Source organism: Orcinus orca, chromosome 2 (genome assembly GCF_937001465.1).
Source record: "Orcinus orca chromosome 2, mOrcOrc1.1, whole genome shotgun sequence".
Lineage (NCBI taxonomy): Eukaryota > Metazoa > Chordata > Mammalia > Artiodactyla > Delphinidae > Orcinus > Orcinus orca.
This window is the reverse complement of record NC_064560.1, coordinates 20145569-20169714: the sequence shown is the minus strand read 5'-3', so window position 1 is coordinate 20169714 and position 24146 is coordinate 20145569. Positions and strand designations below refer to the sequence as shown.

Sequence of the window (24146 nt, the reverse complement as noted above, 5' to 3'; positions counted from 1 at the left end):
TGAAGCCCACGTGCCTAGAGCCTGTGCTCCACAACAAGAGAAGCCATGGCAATGAGAAGACCGCGCACTGCAACTAAGAGTAGCCCCCACTCGCCGCAACTAGAAAAAGCCGCAGCCAAAAATAAAATAAATTTTAAAAAAGAAACGGGGCTTCCCTGGTGGCGCAGTGGTTGAGAGTCCGCCTGCCGATGCAGGGGACACGGATTCGTGCCCCCGTCCGGGAAGATCCCACATGCCGCGGAGCGGCTGGGCCCGTGAGCCATGGCCGCTGAGCCTGCGCATCCGGAGCCTGTGCTCCGCAACGGGGGAGGCCACAACAGTGAGAGGCCCAAGGTACCGCAAAAAAAAAAAAAAAAAAAAGAGAAGTCACCACAATGAGAAGCCCGTGCACCGCAACAAAGAGTAGCCCCTGCTCGCCGCAATTAGAGAAAGCCCGTGCGCAGCAACGAAGACCCAACACAGCCATAAATAAATAAATTAATTAATTAATTATTTTAAAAAACCAGCCCTTGCTATTCAAAAGCAAAAAAACGAGGATGCTTTTTTTTAAGAAACATTAAGGAGCACCGCTGCCATCTTAAATTCTCACCTCTTAGTGATCTTCAGCCACCAAGGATTTTTCCATATAGTCTCTGCACCTATCTTACCCCTGACCTAAATGAACTACCGGCATACACTATTGCAGTCTTTTCTGGTTGAGTCAATCACCTTCTAGTGGTAACTACTTAAACCAGTCAGTCCTCTCCAACTACAGGCTTATAGGAATAAGTGTTCTCCCCGCGACACGCACTTTAAATAGTTATAGAGTATCCAACCAAAGGCTACTGCTGTTGCCTCCTTTCTGTACCCCTTCAGCCCTCCTCCAAATCCAACCCTCCATAAAGTTGACCTAATACCCACCAACTGCACCTACTTCTAGCTTGTTGATGCCTTCTAGGTACAGATGCTACACAGTAGTCTACAGTATCTTGTAACTGTCAAAGGTGGCCTAAATCAGGCACACACATTCCTTTAGAATTTTGAATGGATGTCCCCAGGAGAAAGACTCCCATAAATGCATAGTTGCACTTGAAGAATTTTTTCACAGCTACTTTGGTACACTATTTTCCAAATTTCTAATCTAAAGTATCACTGATAATGAATGACTTGTTTTCTTAAAAAGCGAGTATCAACAGTGACATCAATAAACTTAAAATACAAAACAATGAAAGCAAACCTGTTATAGAGAGGGAACAGCGAAACACACAGAAAAATAGCAGATAAGTTAAAGTGACAGAAAAAGAAAACTTATCCCTCAACATTAAGGAGTTTTTTAAATCACAGGAAGAAAACAGATCCACAAAGTAAAAATCACCACATACTTGCCGGATTTCTTTCAAAATCAGAAACAAAAATCTATCGAAGACTCACATTTAAACATGAATACTTAGATTGTTACACTGTGAAATTTTCCTGGAATGTTAAGAAATCACCTGCAATGAGCCCTTTTCCAAAAGTTCTTTCAGTGGCATGAAGACTTTAAAATTTTTTAAGTATGAGCTCCAAAATAAATTCTCATTTCTGAGAAACATTTGAAAATCACCTGTTTTGTCTCTCAGTATTCTGTAGCTCCCTGTGGTCCCTTTTCAGGTGTTTGGTCAAAGACGTAAAGTATTCTTTTAAAAGATTCTGGAAAGGTTGCTGTTTCTCTGGACTAATTATCTCACTAGGAGGAAAACTCAAATTAAACTTCTCTGCAGCACTCTTTACTTTCCTTGGTACAAGTCCAGCAATATCATCTCCACAATGTCGACAAAAACTAATCACCACAGAAACATGGGTATGGGATTCCCGATCAGCATTAATAATATTTTTTAGCTGTTCATAGATTACGGAAAGACCTTCCTTGTCAGTGAAAATCCCAACTATTGTCAATTCTGCAATGAAACGCAAATCAGTTCTTAACTTGGTAATGTTAGGTGTTTTCTCTTCTTTCCTTGCTTCAAAATGTTTTTTCCAAACCTGAAGAAGTGATGGGGCAAAGTCGGCGTAACGCTGGTGAAAGAGAGAGCATAAGTGCACAGCACAATTCACATCAGATATTTTTAGCTTTGCTTCCACAATAGAAGCTACAGCCTCTGCAATGTACTTGCTTAAATTTAGGCCATTAAAATCATGGGACAAGGAGTCTCTCTGTTGTTCCGTAATAGTTTTTAGTTTCTTGACAAAAGCGGTATTTTTCTTCAAACTTGAGTCTAGTCGGCTAAAGAAATTTTCCTCTGGTCGGTTGTCTGGAGCATTTTGGTTTCTGCTGCGAAGTTCCTTCCTTAACTGATGTCGTTCCCAAGCCTCCTGATGAAGCTGAAGGGATTCCTCTTTCTCTCTATATAAAAAAACAAACAAACACGTAAGTAAAATACCCTGTATATTTTGAAGCATCACTGATGAATCCTGTAAGAGTGAAAGCCAATGAAAAGGTGATCAGAAAAGCAACAGAATCCAAGAGGAACAAAAGATGCAAGAGGCCCTTTCACTACTAAAGACATCTGATTAATGACTTAAGATAATGAGAACCCATTCTACTGATAACACCAAAAGTGGCAGAGCGGAGGATTCTGAATAACTAGATTAAAAATCATTCTGCCAACTGGCAAGCTAAATGGATAAAACACTTTTATTTGTCAACTCTAACTCAATAAAGCTGAAAAAAAAAAATAAATGGATAAAACACATGATGCTTAATATGAAAAAACAAAGTAATACGTTTGAGAAAGATAAACTAAAACAACTAAAAGCATTGGGAAAACAGAAAAACAAAAAATGTCCACAAAGAATATTTTAATTAAAGAATAAACATTATAAAAGAATGCATTAAAATGTTTTGAAATGTTACGTACCATTTCTCCATACTTCAACATTAAACAAACCTTTATTAATAAAAGTACTTGCTAGGTTTAGGTCTTAAAATTCAAGTGTAATTAAGAAAGCTTGTATAGGAACCAGAAGAACTATAGGATAAAAGCACTTTAATAAAAGGTTAACAGACTCAGTGTATCCTGAAAAGAATAATTAAAAACAAATCTACCTATGTTTCCACTAAAAAGATGGGACATGTTTAAACTGTAGAAGCAGTAAAATAACTTGGGCAGGAGTGGGAGAGTGGAGACAATCTGACTTTGAGGTTTCTGAGATACCAAAATATGTAGCTTTAAAATATAAATTTCTAATAAAATAGATTTTCATCTTTCTGAGATAACCATCCCTGAGCTACCCTATAATTCTATGATTTTTCCACTAACAGCCACAATATGTTAACAGAGAGTTGCATCTACCACTGGGAACAGGGACATGTGAGTATCTCTTGGAAGCCTCCCAGCCACACAGAAACGCAAGATTAGCAGTGAGAGTACACGTTAAGAAAGCATAACTCATTACGTGTATGCACTCAAGAACTCCATTACCATCTTTATTAGAATCACGTTGATATATAATTAATATATATACATACATACACACACACACACACACACACTTACTTCAGGTATTTATTTATATTTATAAATTTACAGGTGAAATAATGTGATGCTTTAAAATACTCTAAAGGAAAAAAATGTGAATTGTTGATGCTGCGTAGATGGGGAGGGGTGGTAGATCATTTCATTCTACTTTTTGCACCCTTGAATTTTTCCCAGTAAGAAGTTGGGGTTTTGGTTGCTGTTGTTTTTTTAAGCTCTTTGTATAGGAGGGGTGAGAGAACAAAACTTACAGTGAAATTAAATATCCTTGTGAATTTTTTTAAAACTAAAATAGAAAATAAGCAAGAAACTCTCAAGAATCATGGTTCTGAATATTCCAAAACAGGTCACTACTACTGCTTTTCAGACCCAAGGCTCCAGTTCCTCATTAAAAACAGAGGTACAAAAGAGCTTTGGTAAGAAAGTAGGTAGCTGAGCTGTTCTACAGATTCATGAAAATTCATGTTTGCAAACAGCTTTTTAAATTATATATATGAAGGGAGGAGCTCATGCACCATTCAACAACTGTCATTTCTGCTACATCCTGGTAGTCTTCCCATGAGGACTACCTCGTTTTTCACCAGTTCATTATATCACTTGCACAGATTTACATGGTTAAAAATAGATTTAGATAAAGATAAGAATGGGAGGCATTATGGAATTGTACTTAAGGACAAAAGTTTTAAAGTCAGCCCAGCATAGGTTCAAATCCCAGCTGTTCTACTACTTACTGTGACCTTAGGCAAGTCTTGAAGCTTCATTTTATTAATCCGTAAAACGAGGATCACAGAGCTTACTTCATTAGACTGCCTTGAAGACATGTACTGATACAATCGTAGTGCCTGGCATATAATAAGAACTCAACAAATAGCAGTCATTTAGAACTAAAGATTTTCGGGAATTCCCTGGCAACCCAGTGGTTAGGGCTTGGCACTGTCACTGCCAGGAGCCGGGCTGGATCCCTGGTCAGGGAACTAAGATCCTGCAAGCCGCATAGCACGGCCAAAAAGAAAAAAACAAACTAAAGATTTTCAACTTAGAAAGATGGCATAAGGTACCATGAAAAAAAGCTTTTTTATAAAACAAAAACAGCCCAGATTGCCCCACACCTCAAAAAACACTTATTAAAGATTACTATTATTTAATTTAAAGAATGAAAGCACTGTAAGCATGCCGCTCGTCAGTAAAACTAACAGAACAAGTAAATTAAGATACTCCCAACTCTCAAGAAACTGCACCCTGGAAGTTTTATTTCAAATAATCACTGTTTTTCCAAAACATTCCAATCTTCCCATTCCTGCACATCAATAGTCAGAATAAACGTTCTTACTTCAACTGGGCAGCCTCTTCTTCCTGCTGACGTTTTGCCTGCTCTTCTTGCTTCTTTCTCTCTTCTTCATGTTTCTTTTTTTCTTCTTCCTCTTTTTTCTTTAATTCTTCCTCTGCCTTCACCTTTTCTTCTTCTTTTTTCTTGCGTTCCTTGTCTTCTTTTTTTCTCTTATCTTCTTCCAGTTTCTTCTTCTTATCTTCAGGGACCTTAATAACCTCCTTCTTGGCGGTAAGCTTGATCTCCTCTTTTGGTTTCTCCCTGCTGCTCACTGGCCGCCTTTCACTGCAGTCTTTTTCCTTGCTGTTTAGTAAAGATTCTTTTTCTTCCATACTTGCTGGCTTTTTACGCTCAGCTGGCATTATGTTACCCAGGACAATCTGTAAGAGTAAAAGAATGTCAGCATTGTAGACGCAGTGACGTTTTTTAGTGACGTGACACTATTTTGTTAAGCAGAACATATTAATGCAACTTGGCAATTGTGAGAGATTAAATAAAATGCATGCAAAACGAATACTATTTCAGTGATAAAATTCCATATTCTATCATTATTAGTTATGCCTATGTCTAAGTATTTTTTTTTCTTTTTACTTTTTATTAAGGAAATAAACACAAACAGAAGTGGAGAGCACAACATAAGGAACTCCATGTAACCATTCCCTAGATTCAACCACTGTCAACTTCAAAACAACATATTTAATAATAAATACTTCAGTATGTAACTGAGAACATTCTGAATCAGTTTTACACCCCCCATTTCACAGCCATTAAGAAATGCTGGTGACACTACTTCATACAATATTCAATACAAGTATCTAAGTGGGAGCATAAATGAGCTCTTGCCTCCTATGAAGACTCATAAATTTCACCTCATTGCTCTAACCTTATCGAACTTTCAAATACAAAAACTGTTAACTATCCCAAACTGGACTAGACCTTTCATCTCTTTATTAGTATTAGTCAAAATTAGTTTATAAATAAACATAATAATGATTATAAAAAAACTGTATATTCTCTTCTACATCGGCCAATACAAGGGCCACCAGCCCAGGGTTTCTCAGCCTCAGGACATCTTGGGCAAGACAATTCTCTGGATGGGAGGAGGGAGACGCTATTCTGTGCACTGCACAAAGTTTAAACACAGCATCCCTGCCTTCTATCCAGTAGATGCCAGTAGTATCTCCCCAGTTTTAAAAACCAAAAATTACTCTGGACATCACCAAATGTCCCCTGGGAGGAAAATCACCACCAGTTGAAAACCACTGCACTAGCCACATGTGGCTACTTACATTGTAAATTAATTAAAATTAAACAGAATTTGAAATTCAGTTCTCCAGTCACTATCCATATATCAAGTGCTCAACTCTACATGTGGCTAGTGGGTACGGACAGTGCAGATACAGAACATTTTCATCATCACAGAAGATTCTTTTGGAGAGCACTGGTCTATAGTACAGGTTCCATACAGTTAACTGTAAATAAACTCTGGAACAAAAAATGTATTCCCCAGCAAAATTCATGATTTTCTTTTCTAAAAATACATCTCTACTTAGAACTTAATGTCCTCATATAATTTCTTTTATGGACAGTACTTCATGTTTTAATTCCTAAATCATCTGAAAGTTGTACCCAAGATAATCAAAATACTTTCCATTTAAGAAGTATAGAATGACTTTACCTAGTTTTTTTTTTTTTTACAAGCTAAAGACAAACACAGTACTCTTTAAGTATTTTCAAATATAGGTTTTAAATTACATCAATAAAAACTAGGTTAGCAAAGAAAACATTTGCAATAATATTTTATAGACACAAAGCATTTATTTCAGCCCTCTAATAAAATATTACCACAGAAAGACAATCTAAGCCAACAGAAGCACTTTCAGTAATTTTTGGAGGCACATGCCATAGTCTGTACCTTCTCTCAGCCACCTCTTCCTTTCCCTTTTTCTGTTTTTACTCTTATTCTCCTCCACTTCCATGTTCTATGCATTTTTTTGGACAATGACACCCAAAGGCTTTAGTTAACACCATTGGTAGAACTTGAACAAAAAAAGGCTGTTAATCCTGTTCAAACAATCATTAAAATATATAAGAGCATAACTACATATTTATGTGGTAAGATACTGTTAGTATTTATATTATCTGGGAAGTGTAGTTATCAATTTCTCATGCAGCTTCAATTAAATAACCACCTTTGCCGCAAAGCAAGCAAACTTTCAAAAGATTGAATACTAATAGCTACTACTCACTGGTACCAGAGTAAACATCTTACATACATTATCTCATTTGATACTAAAATCTTTATGAGGTGGGTATTACTTTCCCTATTTTATAAATGAGTAAATGGAGACCTGACCAGGTAACCTGACCAAGGCCGCCACAGCTAGTGACAGAACTGGAATCTGAACTCATACTCTTAACTCAAGTTATGAAGAACCTTTAGAATATGAAACTGTCAGCTGGAAAACTTGACAACAGATACTGACTACAACAAATCATAATTACGCATCTCAGAGTAGAAAGAGTCCCTGATAATGGCTATGCAGTTTTCACATGATGTTTCAACTTCTGGCATATTCTCTGCTAAAATATATGGGGACAGGTAATTCCTAGGTAACAAGATAATCTTACTTAGGAATATTTGTAATTCTATGCAAAAAATAATAATAATGATTATACAGAATTTGTATTTTGTTGTGAAGCAGCAACAAGCAACATTTCAGCTGATACGAGGAAGTGTAGTTCTCAGGATATAAAAAAGAATGGCATCAAATTTTATAATTAATATCTCATCTATGAAGATGAAATTAGATATTAAGTTCTGTTAAAACATTAAGAATTCACTCGGAATCTGACAAATTCATAAAGGATCATCATTTATTAGCACAAGAGTCTCCCAGACTTTTGTGACTCTCCACAGTACTCAATTATTCAATAGATTTTTAAGTGCCTTCTACATCAAACTGTAGTAGTCATTCATGAATAAAATTCTGCTCTAAAGCATGGCAAAACAGATTCTCAGTAAGACCCTTAAGTCTTGGGAGTGGTATCTCCTTTGAATCATTTCATCCCTGTATCACAAACATATACCCAAAGTACACTTGGAACTAAATTTCAGTGAACAAAAAATACGATGGAAACCTAAAGGTTCATGTAAAGGCAGCAATGCAATATGTGAAAGTAATATGAGCTTTAAAGTCAGTCAGACTTTTAAGTTTGCGTCCCAACTCTGCAAACTGCTAGCTATGGCAACTGGGCAATGTAACTTCTCTGAGTCTATTCATCAATAAAATGGAACTATTGCTACCTCTCTGGAATTACAAACTTCTTAAATTTCTAAACCAGTAGCAGCATGAGGGAGGCATTCAACAAATGTTTATTCTCTTTCACAGAGAACACTGAAAAATTCATCCTAAAATGAGAGATTTTTCAAGTTAGGAGTACTAGATTTTACCTCCTCCAATTCTCAATCTTTACGTTGAGTGACCTGCCTTAGATTACACAACTCGTTTAGTGGCTGGGTTGAAACTCTGTATCCAGTGCTCTTTTCCACTATACGCCCTGACTCTAAGATTTAGAAAGACAAATAAAAGATACGAACAACATGATTCAGATCAGTATGCATTTGTACCACATCAAGTTTCAAAAACTGAACTGTGTTAAATTATATTTAATGAAACGCTCGAATTTCTTTAAATTATTTTAATAAACTCATGCTTTAATAAACACCTATTTTACCTAAAATGTTTCACAAATTTTTCAAATAAAAACTAAAACTTTTAAATAGATTCTATCTCAAAATAAGGTAAAAATTAGTGACCTTTTAATTGGATATGATTAGCTCTTACAAGCTATTTTACTGAGTATAATTACATTCACACAGTCCTTAAAAGGAAGCCATGCTTTAAAACCACCTTCCTAGCTCCCAAAATAGTGCCTTGGCCTTTGGGCTGTATATTTTGCTTGGTTTTCTAAATATACTCTGAACTTCCAGAAGAAAAGTAAAAACTACTTTACTGGCAAAACAGGTACTAGCAAAGGCGTGTACGGGGAGAGTGCAGAGAAAGGGGTGTTTCCCTTTCAAAGATATTCCTTCGCAAACTACCATATGGACGATGTATGAAATCACAAAGAGACTGCTCTGAAAATACTCCAGAGTAAAAGAATGCTGTTTTTTCTTTTCATTCTCGGTTATTCATTCAAAATGTTCTAAGGGCAGAACCGCACAGGGGCATTACCTCCCAGTCTTCGACTTTAAAGAACGTCCTCAGTATAAAGGACTCTTTCAAAGCTTTTACAAATTTCACCAGAGTTCAAAAACGATTTTCTCGAGGAGTTGTACAGTCCTCATGAACAACGCAACAACTCTGCTAAAGGAGCAAAGCGAGTAATAGTTTTCCTCAGGTCTGAGGCATCACTGCGTACAAGCCCCAAGGGAGCAAGAGAACTGACGGTTCGGTCCAGAGTGTCCCCTCAAGCCTGAAAGCTGGCTCTGCTTGGCCAACCTGGAGACCAAATACCCCACGATCGTCCGGTTACTTCAACAGGGCCAACAAGAGAAGACCAGGAGGCCCGGCATGAAGGCAAAGTGAGGAATCACCAGCCCACGGGACTAAAAAACAAAGTACACCCACTAATGCCTGCCCCAATACACCCAAACCCCTTCCCCTACACCCTCGTCTCCCACAACCCCCTGCTCTTGCTCCACACGCCTCTGCCCGACACGCTTCCCCACCACAACTCCCCTTCCCACGCGGGTCCACGGTCACCTTAGCGCACCATCCCTGCCCCAACCCGAACTTCGCACCCCACACTCCCTCACCGACGGAGCCCGACACGCTCCGGCCGGTCTCCCCGCTCCACATCCTCCCACACACGCACCCTCCCCACTTCCTCGCCCTCGCTTCCCTCCCGGCTCCCCGAGCGCTTTCCCCAACCTCCCCTCGCTCTCCTCCACACCCCCAAACGGCTGCAGCCCGTCACGGCGGGCTCCCCGCCTCCGGCCCCGAGGCCCGGCCCGGGTATGTGGGGCAGGCACCCCCTCAACCGCACCTCCTGCCTGCCCCGGGCCAGGGGCTTCCGCGTTGATGGGAGCCTCCGGAGGAGAGGGGTGTGAGGACGACGCCGGACCCGCGGTCCGGCTCCTGCTCGCCACCCCCGGAGCGCTGGGGTGCGGAGGCGCCTCTTGGGTCCCCCAGGGAGTACGAGTCCAGGCCGGTGCCCCCCAGCCCCGCTTCCTCCCGATCGTTGGAGCGGAGGGGAAGGAGGTTCCCCGGGACTCACCTCGAGCCTGTTGTCAACATTAGCCCCGGGTTTCCCAGCACCAACTCCAGCGCTCGGGCTCTCCCCTCCCCTCCCCCAACCTAGCTCGCAGCCGAGGGCCCGCCTTCCCTCAGCTCCCCCTCCTCCCTCCGCCCGCCGGCCCTCCCGCCCGCCACTCACCAGCGCGGCCGGGCTGCGAGTGGGGGCGGGGCGGAGGGAGGTGGAAAGGAAGCAGCTTTCCGTGCGATTGCCAGATCGAAAACAGCCCGGTGCGTCCTTCCGCCGGCATCCCCACGCGCTTAGCTTAGCTCCGGGGTGGAGGATCGCGAGTAAATACTCAGAAAGGTGCCACACACATAGCGACTGCTTCAAATTGCCCTCTCAATGACAGGAGCGAATTTTTCAAACAGGCAGTCCTCAGGGCAGCCACAACCAGCACCTCTGGCCAGGACCTCAAGGGAGGGGAGGAATGTTCCGAGGACCGGAGGCAGGAAGTGGATTGGTCGCCAGGAAAGGGAAAGCGCCTGAATTGGAGGTGCGCAAGCGCAGGCACTGAGGTTGGGGGGGTGGGGAAGGGGAGGAAAGCGAGAAGGGGGCGGGGCGGAGCTAACAGGAGGTGAGGAAGGGTGGTGGCACAGTAGGCGAGTTACGGAGCGCCATTAAGGACAAATTTAGCCACGTGATTCTCATGGGAGTTTCCTGGAGCTAACGTAAGGAAGAGGTCTAAGAAGGGAAAGTTTGATTGGACTAATTCCTGGGGTGAAGTTAAAGATTTAGGAAGTTGAAAACTGGAGAGACTAAAGAATATGGCTGGTGAGGAAGGTACAAAGTGGTAAGGAACGGGTCTAGATTTAAGAAAGTCCCGTGGGGGAATTTCCAGAAGCAGTTTTAGGTGTTCGACCTAAAAGTACCCCAGAGTGAAGAAGAACCAGAGCTTTTTTCATACAGATCTTAGAAAGTACCCTGTTCTAGCAAGCAACGTCTTAAAATTACAGTGGAATGACCTCCTGGAATTATTGAATGAAATCACCAGCTTAAAAAATTGGCCAGTGTTGCCATTTCTTCTGAAATGTGAGACCAAGTCAACTTTAAAAAATGGCTCAGCTTATCTTAACAACTTATTATCTAAACAACTTATTTTCTTTTAAATTGATGAACTCGTGCATCTGGCCTCCGATTTTTATCAAAACGGTGCTAGGGTTTGCCAACAGAATCTGACTGGGTGTTAAGTACAGGCCGGCTTTGACTGGTCAGGAGCCAAAGGAACAAAGGTGCAGAACTGGTCTTGATTCTTGCTTGATGTGCGGCGCCCCGCCCACAAAATAAGCTACTAGCAACCTCAAATCCTTGACGCAGGTCTAGGTTCACGTGTGTTCAGCTTTTGCCCTTTGCCTCTATTTACTGTTTTTTACTTACCATTTATTCTTTTTTTTTTAATTGTTGAGGTATAATTGATTTACAATGTTATATAAGATTCGGGTGTACAACATAGTGATTCACAATTTTTAAAAATTGTATTCTATTAATAATTATTACAAAATGTTGGCCGTATTCCCTGTACTGTACAATATATCCTTGTAACTTATTTATTGTACATAGAATTTATACCTCTTAATCCTTTACCCCTACCTTGCCCCTCCCCCTGGCCCCCCTTGCCCTACTGGTAACCACTAGTTTGTTCTCTGTATCTGTGAGTCTGTTTCTCTTTTGTTGTATTCACTAGTTTGTTTTCTTTTTTAGATTCCACATACAAGTGATAACCTACAGTATTTGTCCTTCTCTGTCTGACTTATTTCACTAAGCATAAAGCCTTCCAAATCCATTGTGTTTTTGCAAATGGCAAAATTTCGTTCTTTTTTATGGCTGAGTAGTATTCCATTGTATGTATATACCACATCTTTCTCCATTCATCTGTTGGTGGCAACCAATTAGGTTGCTTCCACTTACCATTTATTCTTAGCACACAAGTTGTGCTTCCAAACTGACTGTTGATGCGTCCTGTACTTAGAAAAAAAAAACTACCAATAGGCCCATCATTTAAAGGGTAGTGAAAAAGAAAGACAACTACTGCTATTTTGTACCATTGATAAACAACTATGAGAGAAGTATCCGAAAACACCATACTAGCAATAGCCACCAGGTTCTCATCAAAATTTTCTTTTTCTCATTTTGTCTGATTACCTTAAGAAGATTCACCTATGCTGCTGATAAATAAATCCTTCTTCTCAATCCTTTGCCTTTCATTAGGTGTTAAAAAGAAATCAGGGGCTTCCCTGGTGGCGCAGTGGTTGAGAGTCCGCCTGCCGATGCAGGAGATGTGGGTTCGTGCCCCGGTCCGGGAAGATCCCACATGCCGCGGAGTGGCTGGGCCCGTGAACCACGGCCTCTGACCTGCGCGTCCGGAGCCTGTGCTCTGCAACGGGAAAGGCCACAACAGTGAGAGGCCCGCGTACCGCAAAAAAAAAAAAAAAAAGAAATCAGGTGTTAAAAAGAAATCATGTGAATACAGGGATCAAAAAAGGAGAGCATTTTATCAAGCATTTGCTATTTTACATTTGTTATTTTAATAATCACAATAATCCTGTAGGTAAGTGTAGAAACTGAGTCACAGAAATATTAAGTAATTTATTCAAGATCACAAAGCTAGTAAATATATTATCTACTATCATACTGAACACTAACGCCACTAGAGAAAGCCCACATGCAGCAATGAGGACCCAACGCAGCCAAAAGTAAATAAAATAAATAAATTTATTTTAAAAAATAAACCGAAGTGTATTTAAGCAAGTGTAAGTATAAAGTATATGGAACATGATACTAGTTAGCAAACCATATTGAAATTTCTCATGAAACTGTAAGGTTGAAAATCAGTTTACTAACACTGGCTTCTATTTCACCAAAATAAAAGTGAAGCAATGTGAGGTTACTCTTTTTTTCTTTTAGCTTTTGATAAACATGGTCAGTCAAAAAAGCAAATTAGATCTTATAAAGGGCTTAAAATACTGCATAGCAAATAGTGAAAGTCAAATAAATGAAGTTATCAAATGCACAAGATAGACAGTAAACAAAAAACTTAAATAGAATAAATGCTACAAAGGAAATAACAGGGAAAGGACTTCCCTGGTGGTCCAGTGGGTAAGACTCCGTGTTCCCAGTGCAGGGGGCCTCGGTTCAATCCCTGGTCAGGGAACTAGATCATGCATGCAGGCCGCAACTAAGAAGCCCATATGCCACAACTAAAGATCCCATGTGCTTCAACTAAGACCTGGCATGGCAAAAATAAATAAATAATAAATCAATAAATATTAAAAAAATAATAGAAATATAATGGTGAGGAACTGGAGAGAGAGAATAAGGTGGCTTCTGTTACAGTGGTCAGGAAAGGCTTCTTTAATGATGCAAAGTTCAGGCTAAAACCTGAAGAATTAGATGATCTGAGTTATCCAAATACAGATATCAATGGGCAGTTGGAGCTCAGAGAAGTGTACTGGCACAGAGATGATAATTTGAGCACCATCAACATAGCTAATATTTAAAGTCATAAGAAAGGGGGAATCCCCTGGTGGTCCAGTGGTTAGGACTCCATGCCTCCACTGCAGGGGGCACAGGTTTCATCCTTGGTCAGGGAACTAAGATCCGGCATGCCATGCAGTGTGGCCAGTAAATAAATAAAGTCATAAGAAAGAACGAGATCAAAGAAAATGTAATAAGAGCAGAAGGTCCAGGACAAAGCCCTGAAAAACTTCCAAATATAGAGGTTAGGTCCCTAAAAAGGTGACTGGGTGAGGAGAGAGGAAAGCTGGAGGGTATAGTGTTGTAAAAGCCAAAAAAAGAGATGCTCCAGGAAAGGAAAAGTGGTTAACTGTCTCAAGTGTTACTGAGAGAACAGGTAACATCAAGACAGAAAAGAGCTCACTGGATTGACACCATGGGGCTCAATATTGACTTTGTCGGAGGCAGTTCAGTGAAGTAGGGGGGACGGATTGGAATAGTTCAAGACTAAGCTGGAGATGGAAAAAGTGAAGACAGGTATTTGAGACATTTTATTGTGAAGAGCGATAGAAAACTATAACTGTGGGAGAATGTGAAGTCAGGGAGGATTTTGTTTTTGTATCTTTTATATTGTTTTTGTATTTTTTAACGAAAGGTATAGGGAATGTATACTAATGGGAATGATCCAACAGGGAGGGAAATATTGGGGATGCAAGAGAGAGAAAAAAAAATAACAAAGGAGCAAAATCTTTGTGATGGAAAGGAATGGTATCCAAAGTACAAGTGGAGGGACTTCCCTGGTGGTCCAGTGGTTAAGATTCCACACTTCCACTTCCAGGTTTGATCCCAGGTCGGGGAACTAAGGTGTCACATGGTGAGGCCAGAAATTTTTTTTAAAATAAAGTACAAGTGGAAAGAGTGCCTTTGATAGAAGCAGGGGCATTTCTGCATGATACTAAGAGAAGACAAAGACGATGGATACATGTACAGATAGGCTTGTAGATTTAGTGGGTGGTCCATGAAGGACTTCCTTGACCATCCCATTTTCTCAATGAAATTTGAGGCAGGCTCATCAGCTAAGAGTAGGTTGAGGGAGACATTGTGGGAGGTTTAAAAAGAGGAGAAAATAGTGTTTCAGACCCAAGTTCGTGTGCCTGACACACAGTGAGACCAAACAGAAACGTCAAGTTTGGAGCAGAGGAAGTTTTATCGCAAGGGCTGAGCAAGGAGAACAGGATGCTCCTGCTAAAAAAGTTCAAACTCCCCAATGGTGTTTGGCATAGAGTTTGTTTGTTTTCTTTTTTTGGCCGCACAGAGCAGCTTGCGAGATTTTAGTTCCCTGACCAGCGATGGAAGCCGGGCCCCCAGCAGTGGAAACACGGAGTCCTAACCACTGGACCACCGGGGAATTCCGTCAGGGAAGAGTTTTTATAGGCAAAATTTGGGGGGAGGGCTGCAGGGTGTGTGGCAATCCTCTGACTTCTTGGTGGTGAGGTAACAGGGTGGTGTTCCAGGAATCTGCCTTCTGGTTCCAACCAGCCGTGTTTACACTCAGCCTGAAGTTACCATCCTCCAGCTGGGTGGGGGCCTTAGTTCCTGTAGAAAAACTCAGGTATTTATATCAGGTTGTTGTGTATATCCCTTGAGAAGAAACCAGGCCCCTGCCCCTGTGGCTGCACTATCGTTTCTTGACTGCCTTTCCTTTGTTTCTGCATTCCCTTACTCCCCGAATTAGTAACTGTTTAAATCTGCCCTTTGGGACTCGGGGGAAGGTCTAAAAGTCTTTTGTACCTGGGAGGGCCCTGCAAAGTGTGAAAGCAATGGAGATTGCCTGCAGAGCCAGTTGAGGTTTGTGGTCGTGAATTTAAAGTAAAACCATCCAGCCTACGTATGCCAATTTCTCCAGAAGAGATGGACAATTAGATTTAATCAGGGTTGTGGCTTTTTTTTTTTTTTCCGTGAGAGTAATGAAAGAGAAAGAGACAGCTACTGGAATTTGGGTGTTTGCAAAAGAATGATTATAAAGAGGGATCTTGGGATCTAAGCTGGGTGCAGAGGGAGGTTAAGGGAGAGGAGGTATGTGCGTCACTGTGGATGAGGTTAACGGATTGACAGGAGTACAGGTTGCAAAGAAAACAGTAACAAAAGAGCTTGGCTTTGGTGAATTAATGGGGACAGACAAGGACATAAGAAAGTGGTTCAGAAGAATTGCGGTAGCAGGAGGCGTAGACAGAAGAAGCAAGCCCAAAGGGGCCAAGGCTCTTGAAAGAACGGAAGAGAACTGGTTTGGAAGCCACAAAGGGAAGCAAGAAACGTGCATCTCTGAAGCCAGACGACATGAGTCCAAATTCTAGGCCCAACATTTACTAGCTATTTGAAATTCACAGCTTTTTATTCTTGAAAATTGTGATAGCGGTACTTTTTTCTAGGGTTTTGTGAACAATTATTGAGGTGATTTAAATAAAAGCACTTAACACAGTGTTCATAGTTTATGCTCTATAAGTGTTAGTTATTACTAAATCATTTTGGAAACAATAAACACTATCATCTAAATGGCTTTGCAATTTGAGTAAATAGTGCTTCAGTGGCCCTTTCTTTGCCCTCGCACTGGTGTGAAACCAGTGCACCTGGGAGTTTTTACTCCAGCATTACTTATCCTGCTAAGACAGTGAACTCTAAAATGAAGATTTAAAAGAAAGGGGAAAAGTCAAATCACCACGCTGCACATTTTACTTTTCTTACAATTTTGTCAATTATACCTCAGTAAAACTGAGAAAAAACAAAAAAGAGAAAAAAGGAATTGTGTTCTCAGCTATCATAAAGAATAATGACAGAGGTTTGTAAATATCACCTCTAATTCTGGTTTCACTTCTATTTGTCCAGCAGAATAACCATTTTCAGTATTCTTTAGGAGAACTAATGGGTAAGTGGTGAGAAAGCTAACCCTTTGTCATCTACTTGATCTCAGTTCTTTAATTCCTTATATTTCTAAGTCTTTGCAGTGGGATAACTGTGATGAAATATACCACATATACTTCAGAACTAAAATGTCCAAAACTGAACTTAATATTGGCCTCCAATCCCATCTACTTCTTTTTCTATTTTTATTCTTTCAGTTAGTGGTGCTAAAGAGGATCAGACAGGTCACCCCCAAAATGTGTCTTCATCATAAGGATTATTTTGAGCGGAAGGCAATTGAGAATCAACAGATGCAGGAAGAGTTCTCTAGGACTCTCCTTATCTGCCTAAATGCAAGACATGGATTTCCCTTTGTGAAAGTGTCTACCCCCAACCTCAACCCCAGCATCAAGAAGAAAATGACTCTTATCACCGGAAATGTAGAGACAACATCCAGATGGGTTTGCATAAACAGATCTTACTGAAATAATCCTTATCTTCCATTAGTTCCCCCATATATTTCCTGGTGATGTCCCACAATTTGTCATCCCTTGAAACCCAAGTCCCCTTTCCTTTGTTAGGATGGTACCTAAGCCCCGAGTCTAACTGCTTCTTTGTGTTTCACTTCTTTTCTGCGAACTCTTATGCACATAAATATAAGTGAAAATTGTATGCCTTTTCTCCTGTTAATCAGTCTTTCCTTAGTTTAATCTGCACACTCCCAATTAAAGAACATAAGAGGATAGAGGAAAAGTTATTCCTCCCCAATCTTTTTTTTTTTAATTTTTTTTGATGTGGATCATTTTTTTAGTCTTTATTGAATTTGTTACAAAATTGCTTCTGTTTTATGTTTTGTTTTTTTGGCCGTGAGGCATGTGGGATCTTAGCTCCTCGACCAGGGATCAAACCTGCACCCCCTGCACTGGAAGGCAAAGTCTTAACAACTGGACCGCCAGGGAAGTCCCCGCAATAGTTTCTTAGTCCCAACTCACCGTCTCTTATCCAAATGCAATCAGTATGTCTTAAAAAGATCTTGCCTGGGTCCTCCTCTGTATCCCCGCTGACATAGCCTTAGTTCAGGCCCACAGCAACTCAAACCCACACCATTGGCAACCATCTCTTCTTCTCCCTAATTGCTTCCAATCTTGCCCCCTCCTGACCTTAGAGAGCATTATTTCAAACGCAAATCTAATTGTTTAACTCCCGTGCAAAACACCTTTTAATGGCAATAATCTCCGAACTTCTTTGGTTATACAACCCTATGGGGAGGGGAGGAGGGCATATACTCCCAACCCATGTCTATTTACTTAGATATAAACGGTGTATATATGTAATACTACACAAATTTATACATTATACTACATACCCCAAAGTAGAAGAAATTTAAAAAAACAAGTTCTAATATTTTGGCCTAAATGGATCATCTTGCACACCCCCTAGTGCCAAGCCACTTAGGAAGCCACTCACTTACAAGGTGAAATTCAGTCTTAAGCAGGAGCCTTTAATACAATAGCTCTTGCCTGTATATCTAGTCTCATTTCCTGCTGATCCCCCACAGGTCTGAGTTCTAGCCATAGTTAATAACCTGCATGTACCGGACCCCCTCTTCCCTTGGTGCACATATTATGACTTTGCCTAGAATGCTTTTTCTCCCATGACTGTTTTCAGACTGGTCGCTCAAGCATTATTTCCTTGGGGAAGCCATTTCTTATCACCACCCCCCCACATATATCAGATTACGTCTCTCTCCCTACCTGGGTTCCCATAGCAGCCTCTGAACAACTCAATTGCAACACTCACGATATTATATTGACGTAATTTGTTTATATTTGTTTTCCTATTAAGACTGTGAGCTCCTTGAGGCTATGATTGGTAGCTTATTAGTCTTTGTGTCCTGGGACCACAACCACATTTTTTTTATTCACAGTCACATTTTGATAGAAGAATTAAAAGTGATGAATATGAAAGGGATTAGAGTATACCACCTCAAAATATGCCACTTTGGCATATGGATTATTTTGAGCTGAAGGCAATTGGGAATCAACAGATGCAGAAAGAAAACTTCTTGGAGCTCTCTTTATCCGACTAAAAGCAGAAACTTCTGAGAAATGAGGACTGCCATAAGTACCCTCCCTGGGAGATTTATGGACCTGAAGAAGATGGAAAGCCAACACCAAGATGAGTCTGCATAAACAAACTTTATTCAAATAACCCTTATATAGGTTATTTATATAGGTAATATGTCTTAAAGGGGTTCCATTGGTTATCCCATATATTTGCCTTCCTACAATTTTCTGCCCCTAGAAGTCCACACACACACCCCTTTTTTTGTCTAGTCACCCTTTGTTAAAATGGTATATAAGCTTCTGAGTCTAACTGTTTCATTAGATTTTCACTTCTTTTCTGTGTAGCCCCATGCATGCAAAATTAAAAACATCAATTAAATGTATATACCTTTTCCCCCTGTTCATCTGTCTGTTGTCAGTTTAATTCACACACCCCAGGTATTAAATCTAAAAGGGTAGAGGGGAAAAATTTTCCTTTCTTACAAACACTTTTTTGGAAGAGAGTGAACAACCTGTGTACTTATGCAGGAATGTGTAGGATTAAACTAAAGTGAAAGAACAGACTATTTTAAAGACTGGAATTTCATTTTTATTTACCAAGCAATATACCAACTCTTAACAGTCCAAATATAGGATTACATGTCCCTTTTTGTGATTTCCATTAAAGGTAATTCAAGTTTTTAACACTGGTTGATTGAGTGGATGAATGGAGAGAAATAAACAGATAATTCTTTCTTAATGTGTATCAGGCATTAATCCATCCAATGATTCTTTTTGAGAGACACTGTTTTTCTTGTTTTTATAAATGGGGAAACTAGGGCTTAACATAGTTTAATAATGTGCCCAGGATGACACAGCTACTAAATAGAACCTCAATTCTGGACTATCTGATCCCAAAGTTCACAGTCTTATGTAATATTTCATCTTATTCTAGGGTGCTTTCTCCACCTTATACAACTGAATACCATACACATGTTCATACAAATGTCCCTTTTTACACAATCAGAATATAGAATAAGAAAATACATAATTTTATAATCTAATCCTAACAAGACCGACCAATACATATAATGATATAAAAAAAAAATCTCTGCCTGTGTCAGACATACCAATGAAAGTGCAAAGGGAAGAGAATTGGGTCTGGTTTTACAGCCCCACTAATGTCCATGGAATGCAGTGAACTAGGGCAAGTGGTTTGTAACCTGTGACTCAGATGCTTCACTTAAAAAATGAGTACATTAGAACTTATGATCCCTAACTTCATTATTTTAATTTAATTTTGGCATCACACTTCGTCATGGCTTCCAAGTGTTTAAGTATTCAGAAGAAAAGTGGTTGCCTTCATAACCCAGGACAATATTGTCACATTGAGAAATATAGCTGGAGAGAATAAAGGTATTACTCAGAGAGTCCTCTGGCATCACCTCACTTCTTGTGTCAGTTGCTAAGGGAAAGTAAAGCAGTGAGCATCATTTCTAGTTTATTTGTCTTCTGGAATGTTCTACACTGCAGACGTGATACTATATACTTTATACTTCCCTACCTTTTCCCCATGGAAGCTGTAGAAACAGCCATTCCATTGTGTTTTACCCTTTTTCATCCAACTTAAGGAAAGACTCATTTAAACAGGGATGTCGGGGGTGGGGGGGGGATAAATTGGGAGATTGGGATTGACATATCCACACTACTGTATATAAAAATAGATACCTAATAAGAACCCACTGTAGAGCACAGGGAACTCTACTCAATATTCTATAATGACCTATATGGGAATAGAATATAAAAAAGAGTGGATTTATGTGTATGTATAAACTGACTCACTTTGCTGTACAGCAGAAACTAACACATCATTATAAATCATCTATACTCCAATAAAAAATTAATTAAAAAAAAAATAAACAGAGATGTCACGGGAATTCCCTGGCAGTCCAGTGGTTAGGACTCTGTGCTTCCACTGCAGAGGGCACAGGTTCGATCCCTGGTCAGAGAACTAAGATCCTGCAAGCCGTGCGTGGAACGGCCAAAAAAAAAAAAAAAAAACTTAAAAAAATAAAATAAAATAAACAGGATGTCACTTTGTATTAATGGTCTCATACCCAACATTTAATATCAATTTAAGAAGAATAATAAGCTAATAACCATAGTTGTAATCCTTTGGGCAGAGTGTCATAGCATCCCATGGAAGAGTTACATGAGAGTTCATGATTGATAGGCCAAGAGGATGAACACTGCATATACTTCAGTCAAACCTTTCTAGAAATGGTCATGTGGGTATGGTAGGTGACCTCTAAAATGGTCCTCAAGGGCTTCCCTGGTGGCGCAGTGGTTAAAAATCCGCCTGCTAATGCGGGGGACACAGGTTCGAGCCCTGATCCGGGAAGATCCCACATACCGCAGAGCAACTAAGCCTGTGTGCCACAAGTACTGAGTCTGTGCTCTAGAGCCCGTGAGCCACAACTACTGAGCCTGCGTGCTGCAACTACTGAAGCCCACTTGCCTAGAGCCCATGCTCCACAAGAGAAGCCACTGCAATGAGAAGCCCGTACACTGCAACAAAGAGTAGGCCCCGCTCTCCACAACTAGAGAATAGCCTGTGCACAGCAATGAAGACCCAATGCAGCCAAAAATAAAATAAATAAAAATTTGAAAAAAAAAAGAATTTCCTTCCTTAAAAAAATTAATTTATTAAATAAATAAATAAATAAAATGGTCCTCAGGGATCCCTTCCTCCTGGTATTTACGCCCTTGTGTAAAGCTCTCCTCTTGAGTGTAGGCTGGATTTAGTGACTAACTTCTAGTGAATATAATACAGCAGAGGTGATGGGGTGTTAATACCAATATTAGTTTACAGAAATGCTGTGGTTCATCTCCCCATACCTCTCCCTGAGGACAATTGACTGCCATGTTGTAAACTACGCTTGGAGAGGCCCACAGGGCAGAGAATTGAGGGAGGCTTCTGGCCAATGGCCAGTGAGGAACTCAGTCCTGCCAACAAACAAATGAATGGAATGAAAGTTGATTCTCCCCTGCTTGAGCTTTCACATGAGATCATAATCTCAGCCTGCAGCCTGACTGCAACCTTGTGAGATGCCTTGAGCCTGAGGCCCTGAGCTAAGCTGTGTCTGGATTACTGACCTACAAAAACTGTGAGGTAATATATGTTTTTCACTTCAAGCCATTAAGTTGTGAGGTAACGTGTTATACAACAATAGATAACTAGTAGATGATAATCATTATTATAACATTACGTGTTGTTTTTGGTTTTTTTTTTTTTGGCTGTACTGCATGTGGGATCTTAGTTCCCTGACCAGGGACCAAACCCATGCCCCCTGCAGTGGAAGCACAGAGTCCTAACCACTGCACGGCCAGGGAATTCCCTACATTACATGTTTTATACATATAGTTAAACAAATATATTTTATAAGTATGACATATTTCAGACTTTAAATCTGGCCTATAGTCTTCTTCTTCATAAACACTTTTTTTTTAACCCCATTTGACTTCAACAGATTCCTGAATTAACCACACAGTTTGTTTTCATTCATTCATTCATCCATGCATACACCTATTTTTTTAAAAATATTTATTTATTTGGCTGCACCTGGTCTTAGTTTTGGCACGTGGGATCTTTAGCTGCGGCATGCAGGATCTAGTTCCCTGACCAAGGATCGAACCTGGGCCCCCTGCATTGGGAGCGCGGAGGCTTACCACTGGACCACTAAGGAAGTTCCACATCTAATTTTTTTGAGACTTTATTTTTTAGAGCAGTTTTAACTTCACAGCAAATTGAGAAGATAAAAACTTTTCTCATATACTGCCTTCTTCCCACATATGCACAACCTCCCCCATTATCAACATCCCCACCAGGGTGGTGCATTTGTTATAGTTGATTAACCTATGTTGATATGCCATCATCACCCAAAGTCCATGGTTTACATTAGGGTTCACTCTTGGTTCTGTACTCTCACACGTAACCATCTTTGTAGTATATCATACAGAGTACTTTCCCTGCCTTAAAAATCCTCTGTGCTCTGCCTATTCATCCCTCCCTCCCCTCAACCCCTGGCAACCACTGATCTTTTTATTGTCTCCAGTTTGCCTTTTCCAGAATGCCATATAGTTGGAATCATACATTATGTGATCCTTTCAGACTGGCTTCTTCCACTTTGCAATATGCATTTATGTTTCCTCCATGGCTTTTCATGGCTTGATAACTCACTCGTTTTAGTGCTGAATAATATTCCATTGTCTGGATGTACCACAGTTTATTTATCCATTCATCTACTGAAGGACATCCGGATTGTGTACAAGTTTAGCAGTTATGAACAAAGCTGCTATAAACATCCATGTGCTGGTGTTTGAGTAGCCCTAAAGTTTCAACTCATTTGGAAAAATACCAAGGTGTGTGATTTCTGGATCATATGTAAGAGTATCTTTAGTTTTGTAAGAAACTTCCAAACTGACTTTCAAAGTGGTTGTACCATCTTGCGTCCCCACCAACAATGTATGAGAGTTCCTGATGCTCCAAATCCTTGTCAGCATTTGGTATTGTCAGTATTTTACGTTTTGGCCATTCTTATAGGTGTGTAGTGGTGTCTTTTTTTTTTTCTTACTATATCACTGGTTTGTTATAAAAGGATATAACAGGAACAGCCAGATGGAAGAGATGCCTAGGGCAGGGTACCGTAAAGGACCAGGAGCTTCCGTGATCTCCATCTTCCCCCACATCTCCATGTGGTCACCAACCTCTCACTGTTGTTTTAATTTGTATTTCTCAAATGACATATGATATGGAGTATTTTTTCATGTGTTTATTTGCCATCTGTATATCTTCTTTGGTGAGGTAACTGTTAGGGTCTTTGGCCCATTTTACAAATCAGGTTGTTTGTTTTCTTATTGTTAAGTTTAAGAGTTCTTTGTATATTTTGGATACCAATCCTTTATCAGATACGTCTCTTTTTTTGAAAGACAAATGCCATATGATATCACTTATATGTGGAATCTAAAATACGACACAAATGAATTTATCGACAAAACAGAAAAAGACTCACAGACAAAGAGAACAGACTTGTGGTTGCCAAGGGGGAGGGGTGGGGGAGGGATGGATTGGGAGTTTGAGATTAGCAGATGCAAACTATTATATACAGAATGGGTAAACAACAAGGTCTTACTGTCCAGCACAGGGAATTATATTCAATATCTTGTGATAAACTATAATGGAAAAGAATGTGGAAAAGAATATATATATATATATATATATATATATATATATGTATGTATAACTGAATCACTTTGCTGTATGGTAGAAATTAACACAACATTGTAAATCAACTATACTTCAATAAAATAAATTTAAAAAAAGGTATGTCTCTTTTTTAAGACTTTATATTTTTAGAGCAGTTTAAGGTTCACAGCAAAATTGAGGGGAAGGTACAGGATTTCCTAATGTACTCCATGGCCCTCCACGTGCACAGCAGCCTCCCCCATTATCAACATCCCCCACCTGAGTTAGACATTTGCTATGGCTGATGAGCCTACACTGACACATCATAATCACCCAAAGTCCATAGTTTACATTAAAGCTAACCTGTGGTGCTGTACATTCTG

The 24146-nt window shown here is 40.0% G+C and overlaps 1 protein-coding gene and 1 long non-coding RNA gene across 5 annotated transcripts in view; both read right to left on the bottom strand.

The window, feature by feature from the left end:
• Positions 1–10223, bottom strand: part of UPF2 (UPF2 regulator of nonsense mediated mRNA decay) — a 212855-nt gene extending 202632 nt beyond the window's left edge. For all 4 annotated transcript variants that reach the window (XR_007475620.1, XR_007475621.1, XM_033439209.2 and 1 more), the window contains exons 1-3: positions 10105–10223; positions 4825–5201; positions 1583–2362 (exon numbers count right to left, since the gene is read on the bottom strand). Coding sequence is in view for 2 of the 4 variants with exons in the window: in XM_033439209.2 (XP_033295100.1) it covers positions 1583–2362; positions 4825–5183 (1139 nt within the window). In the remaining 2 variants the exon portion in view is untranslated. The remainder of the gene's footprint in view (positions 1–1582; positions 2363–4824; positions 5202–10104) is intronic.
• The window catches only part of LOC125963548 (uncharacterized), a 268458-nt gene that overhangs the window by 206142 nt on the left and 38170 nt on the right, over positions 1–24146 (bottom strand). The gene's annotated exons all lie outside the window — the stretch shown is intronic.